At 50.2% G+C, this 6273-nt stretch overlaps 1 protein-coding gene across 1 annotated transcript; it reads left to right on the top strand.

The window, feature by feature from the left end:
- The first annotated feature begins 235 nt into the window (after positions 1 to 235).
- On the top strand, positions 236 to 2609 carry LOC149338745 (E3 ubiquitin-protein ligase MARCHF3-like). Its single transcript, XM_089550347.1, has 2 exons — positions 236 to 532; positions 2006 to 2609. The coding sequence occupies exons 1-2, from the start codon at positions 251 to 253 to the stop codon at positions 2510 to 2512; spliced, it is 789 nt and encodes a 262-aa protein (XP_089406473.1). The 5' UTR covers positions 236 to 250; the 3' UTR covers positions 2513 to 2609.
- The last annotated feature ends 3664 nt before the right edge of the window (positions 2610 to 6273 follow it).

Here is a 6273-nt window from a genome sequence, read left to right as displayed (position 1 = left end):
ATGCAATGTTCATAGTACGCACGCTCGTTAGCTTGGAACGCGTGTAGTTGTTGCCTTGTGGAATGGCACATACCCGCGACGGAGGATAGGAAAACGCTTAATCCAGATAAGAGGAGGAAGAGAAAGATGAAGTGGCCGAGATCATTGCCATTATAAAGAGGATGAAGAAGAAGAAGAAGAGCAGCGCTGAAGCTGACGCCGGGGGCGGCAGAGGGGGGATCGGGCTGCTGCGCTGAGCAGCGGGGCGGCCATGGCGTGGTCGGAAGGGCGGCCCGAGGAGGGCTCGTCGCGTTCCGCTCCGGCCGGCGGCAGCGTCAACAACACGCAGGACGGCTCCGACAACGCCGACGACACGTCCAGCATGGGCGAGTCCGGCATGTGCCGCATCTGCTTCCGGGGCTCCCGCGCAGGCAGCCTCCTGTCGCCCTGCAACTGCCGGGGGACCATAGGGCTCGTCCACAAGGAGTGCCTCGAGGAGTGGCTGTCGCGCAGGAACACCGACGAGTGCAACATCTGCTCCTACCAGTTCAAGGTAACGAGCTGCTCCACTTCCGTACACCTGGGTACCATATCACTGGCCATGTATAGACCTTTCCATCAGTACTGCCTGGCCGTCACCATACTTCTCACTTGTGCTGTTGTGCGCTCCAGGTGCCAGCGCAACGGGAACAGTGGCACAAACTCTCTCACATCCTCTCCCCCTCCTTGATTTAGCAAAACTCCAACGATGACATGCCTTGACATCTCTGAGGTACGCCCGATGGACAGGTCTCTAGCATCCGCAGGCTTCAGCTGTGGCATCCGAAGCCTGCAGCCAGTACAGGCCGCAAAGCACAGGCCAGACTGCTCACCATTTACGTGCAGAACTCGTAACCAGTTCAAGCCAAATTGGTTGCATGCAATGAAAACTCTATCATAGGGTCCTGAACTGCCTCTGAACCTAAAAAAGAATTCGGGGCCTTCCTGTACGCTGCACGGACAGCAAGGCGTTAGTTGCGGCCTCTTTTGCGGCAATTTTCATACCGGCACTACCGCGCACTTAAGCGTGAGCACTATGTCTGACTTCAAGAGCGACAGCTGTGCATGGGGGGGCTTTACGGCCGGTGGCGACGCCGTCCTATTTAGATACAGTATGCTCGGCACTCGCTTGCCAATATCACTAATATGCAGGGAACCCCCACGGGGAAGGCTATGCAAGCCGAGGTGCGGGCTCGCTTCCTGTTGTGTATCTGTGGATCTGGGATCCGGTTGGTTTATGTGGGACCCACAGCTATAACTCTCTTCAATCGCCCCTATTTCTTTGCACCGGGATGGCGAATAGTCTATGTCTAGGAACGTGCGGGTCCTTAGGACCGTGAGACATGCTGATATTAATCTAATTTTTGTAGAACTCGGCCAGTTTGTGACTGGCATGTGTGAGATTCTAAAAGCGTTCAGGGAGTGTACGTCAGGCTTAATGTTGACCTTCAAGACGCCAGTGGACGAGGAACTGCAGCATATGGACCTGCGGCTGCGTTTCGAGAAGAACCTTTAGTTGCGGGAGAAGCCTTTAGTTGCGAGTCGGCGCTTGTCCTGTGTCTTTCTCTATCTGGTCCCTCGTCTTTTGCGCTGTTTTACAATGGACCTATACCAACTAGCCTAACTCCTAGAGGCTCTGAATTTTCACCTTGTCCATTGTCGGAACAGCTAGTTCTCATATTAACGAGGAATAAATACATTTGAAAAGCTTGATCCTCTGAAGAAGGGGACCAAATTTCAGGTCATCCATATTTACGGAGGTCGTGTTACGGGGCACGAGTCTATAATCCCGTAGAGAAGTATTCACGCCGCCTCTCTGCAAAAGGTTTTTCGCAGCTGTAATTGTTTCTTGCGCAAGCCCCTAAAAAGAATGCCACAGAATTGAAATAACTGCTACCATTGTAATCAAAGCTACTGGTGGTATCCGAAACACTTAAGCTGCATTCGCATTAATTCAATGCTGCTGGAACAACCACCGACTGTGCAGGTGGAGCGGACTCCCAAAAGCATCATGGATTGGCTCCGCGACCCCAGCAGCCAGGCGAACCGATGGTACATCCTCGTGGACATGTCCCTCTCCCTCTTCGGCGCCGTCATGCTGCTGGTGTCCGCCTGGCTGTCGGCGGTCGAGATCATAAGCGGAATCTCGTCAGTGCTGGGCTGCATGCTCATCGGCGTCATCGTGGTGCTTGCGGGCCTCATCTGCGTCGCCGACATCTACCTCATGGTGCGCCACCACCACCAGGCGCTCATCCAGTGGCGCCAGAGCAACTGGGGCGTCCGCCTGGTGCTGCCTACCGGCATGCCCGAGGGCGCAACGTCGGCGGAGGCCAGCGGTCCTCCACCGGGTCCACCACCACCACCGCTGCCGCCATCCGAGCCCCCTGTTTCGGTGCCGCCCGCCCTCAACAGTACAACTGCCGCCAGCAACTCCACGACGACGGATGTGGTAGCGCCACAGGACTCTCAGAGCACCGACCACCCCGTCGTGTAAGGCGCGCTTCGGTCACGCCTGTGCGTGCGACTGTGCATTCGCGGTGGTGTAGGTGCTCTCGAGGAGATGGCAGCGAAAAGACATTGGACGAACTGCGGGGCCTACATCGTCTTCACGCTTACGCCCCGAATGATCCGTTACTGCGGCGGTGCTCGTACATCGAAAAAGAAACTAAATTGACGATAGCGAACGACGACTCGTGGGCGCCGTGGTACAGAACCAAATTTCACCCCCTGCAGCCGATGAGTGAAAGCACTCGAAGACTCCAAGCCAACTTCGCCCGTAAAAGTCTCCTCCAGACTTCAGTAGCGACCATCGGCGAAGAGAACAATTCCGCCGAATAAAACGGAGCGCGTGACGAAAATCCCGTTTTCTTTTGACGCGATATCGTAAAGAGCAGGGTGTCGCAGGAAAGCCAGCGTCGTCGTTAACGTCGCTGGCCCTAAGGGAAAAATCCACGAAAAATCCCTAGAGGAGAAATCTTGGGGCCACGTAGGTCACCTAAACGCCCACCACATTGTGAGCAAACGGCAGGTGGCTATTATATTAGTGAATGGTCGCGAGAGGTTGCTCGGGAAGAGCAACCTGGGTCACAGAAGCCCCACCGGTGGCAGCACCTGCCATAGCAGAGCAGTGGCACATCCCTTAACCGCTGCACCACTGCGAAAGGAGTGATATAAGGACTCCTAGGCACCTATGAACGTAAAGCAGGTAATGAGTAATCCCCCATATATGCGCTTAAAAGTATTAAGCGTAAGTGTCCCCTCCAGTTTTCGTTGCACACTTAGAGTAGGTGTACGCCGCGAAACGTGCACGTAAAAAAGTACCGCAAAAAGACCGAAGTGAATGGCGTCCTCCAGGGATAGCTTGCACGTCGCAATCAGCAGCATGTGGACTGATCTGCTTCTTGTTTTATGTGTTGCTGGCCCATATATCGTTCTGATATGTAAGTCAGACACTTGGTCGTGTCCGTACTTGACGCCTGTCCTGATTGGCGCTATTGGCGTACTCGGATGGAAAGACCTCCCTTACGTGGAGCAAGTGAAAGGCAACGTCATTTTTGTTCACTTCGTATGTAAATCCCTAGATTAAAAACGCGTGTTCTCTTAGCGATGGAGACATCATTCTTAACTTATTTATAACCGTGCTTATTTCCTCCCATAGCCCCGCGCATTAAGCTTTTACAAGAACCAATAATCTGCTCCGGAGAGGAAAGTGCGCGAAAAAATTCAATGGATCTTTCTAAGCAACCACGTACATGCTTAATGCATTAAAATTTGAAATTATTTGCGCAGTTTTCTTTGAAATTTGGGGAACAATAATGCCGTTCTATAAGGTTTTGCAGTAACGTGTGCTTGCCACCCAGCCATTGAAAGACATGAAAAAAAAAAAGCAAGCTCCTTCTGCATTCTTGCACTTTAGAATGCGGGTACAGCATATGTCAAAGCCCGTGAACCGCAACAGTTAAGACGACAATAAATATCTTGAGACCTATGTACTGAGCATAGCAAATGGGCGCGGTGACATTGCTTCCCTTAAGTATGTGATCTCCAGCATGGTGGTCACTTGTCGATTCACCTTTTTCTGGACCGGCCTGTTCGTATTTTTACCGAACAGAGGCAAAAATGGCTGCTGTTTATTGGATCAACTCGTGTCCTCAAAAGAACTGAACTGGACGCCGGCGATTGCAGCAATATCTCTAGGGGGGAGAGAGAGAGACAGAGACTAATGAATGAATTGCTCTGGGAGGTCGCCGAAGATAAGAATCACCACTGCTCTGGAGGGAATTCTTCGACGAGCTTGAATATAAAAAAGCATTTTCGAGAATAGGCGCAGAATAGGCGATAATCTTGCCTCAGAAACTACTGTGTGCGGTTACAGTTTTCCCGCGGAAATCTGGCTGCGGATCAAGCGGTAAGCGAAGTGGTGAGACCGTAAGCTAGCAGCGATTATTAAAAGAATGCCGCTAAACAAACGTAATCATTTTATTACGGTGTTAGCCCCCTCTTAAAGAAGTGCTGACCCGATGCGCCACTGAGCATGCCGTCGAGCTTCTGCGTGGTCTACCTACGTTTTCTTCGTCGGGGACTTCCGGCACCGCGGTTTTGAGCATGGTCATACTGAAATGCACTCAGTCTTGAATGCAGTCATCTAGGCTGCCACCAAGAAAGCTTTGTTCTCGGGGAACACCATCTAGGGACATGTAGTCGGTCGCAACAATCATCCACGTCTTTCAAGATGAGAATGACGGAAAAGGTTCAAAGGTTCTGGACTCTCAATCAGTTCTGGACCTGTTTCTTGTATCTGGCAACCTGCTACGCCGAACACCACGTGTGACTGTCTTAGAGGGGATATCAGACCATAAAATGTCAAGTTTAACTTTGCAGTTGGGCCCTATATCAAAGCTCCAGAAGAGAGAGACAATTATCCCGATCTTCTCACGTGCAAGTGATGTCGATGTCCTAGATGCACTAGACACTTCATTTTCTTCCTTTTCGTGCTTGTACGAAACACAGAGTACCTCCGTTGAGCACATGTGGTGCTTCTTCAAAAACTTAGTTCACCAATGTATAAGCGATTTTGTGCCAAGAAAGCGGAAACTTTTGCGCACTAGCAATCCTTGGATGACAAAAGATATTGCGCGTCTGGGACGTAAGCTTAAGAAAGCGACACAACAACACTCAAAGCGTCCGTCATCGGCCACTGCAGATAAGATTTCCATGCTACGCCTGTCGTTGCGGAACGCCATCAATACAGCCAAACACCAATTCCACACTGTACGTATGAAAAATTTCCTTGTTTCTTCTCCAAGCAAGTTCTGGCGACATCTCGCGCCACGCAAGAAATTGATTCTTGGCCTTTCTGCAGACAGTGCGGGTATGCACGACAAGTTAGAAACAGCGCAGGCGCTCAATCAGTACTTCAGCTCAGTATTCACTCACGATGACGGCTGCAAGCCACATTTTTCTTCTTTTGATGATCTGGCACCAATCAGTGACATTTGCATAACTGAGGAAGGTGTGCTGGCTCTTCTGCTTAACTTGGACACAAAGAAGTCGCCAGGGATTGACGAAATACCTAATGCCTTTCTGGTACGGTACGCTTTATGGTCCGCCAAATATTTAACTTTAATATTTAGGAAATCACTAAACTGCTGTGAATTGCCAAGTGATTGCAAACTCGCAAAAATCACCCCGATTCCCAAAGAACAACACAAATCAGCACCTTCTTCCTACCGGCCAATTTCTCTTTTGTGCACTTCAGTAAAATTGCTTGAACACATCATCTGTAAACACTTGACTAACTTTCTCGAGGCGAACCACGTCCTTGATAACCGTCAGCACGGGTTCCGTCGCGGTCTGTCCACAGTAACACAACTTATTGCAACAGTTCACGATTTAGCGGTAGCACTATATAGGCATAATCAAGTTGATATTGTTTTTCTTGATTTTGAGAAAGCATTCGACCGTGTGTCTCATCAAAAATTATTGCAGAAGTTAAAACCTATACTGAAACACGAGTGCCTACTCTCATGGATCGAAGCCTATTTTTCGCATACACGTCAAAGTGTGGTTGTTGATGGTGTCCTCTCTGATGCTGTCCCAGTAGAATCTGGTATTCCGCAGGGCTCAGTCTTGGGACCCCTTTTCTTTCTAGTATTTATTAATGACATAGTTCACAACGTACATGTTAAAATACGGCTTTTCGCAGACGATTGCATAATTTATCAAGAAATTTCTAGCCCTGAAGATCAACTCCTT

The sequence above is a fragment of the Amblyomma mixtum genome, chromosome 6 (assembly GCF_055824585.1).
Source record: "Amblyomma mixtum isolate Tamu chromosome 6, ASM5582458v1, whole genome shotgun sequence".
NCBI lineage: Eukaryota > Metazoa > Arthropoda > Arachnida > Ixodida > Ixodidae > Amblyomma > Amblyomma mixtum.
This window is presented reverse-complemented; position numbering and strand designations above follow the sequence as displayed.

Excerpts from the sequence above, each read along its gene's own strand:
- LOC149338745 (XM_089550347.1), top strand. The coding sequence starts at position 251 with ATGGCGTGGTCGGAAGGGCGGCCCGAGGAGGGCTCGTCGCGTTCCGCT. Across the intron at positions 533-2,005 it reads TCTGCTCCTACCAGTTCAAG|GTGGAGCGGACTCCCAAAAG; the intron begins GTAACGAGCTGC and ends CCGACTGTGCAG.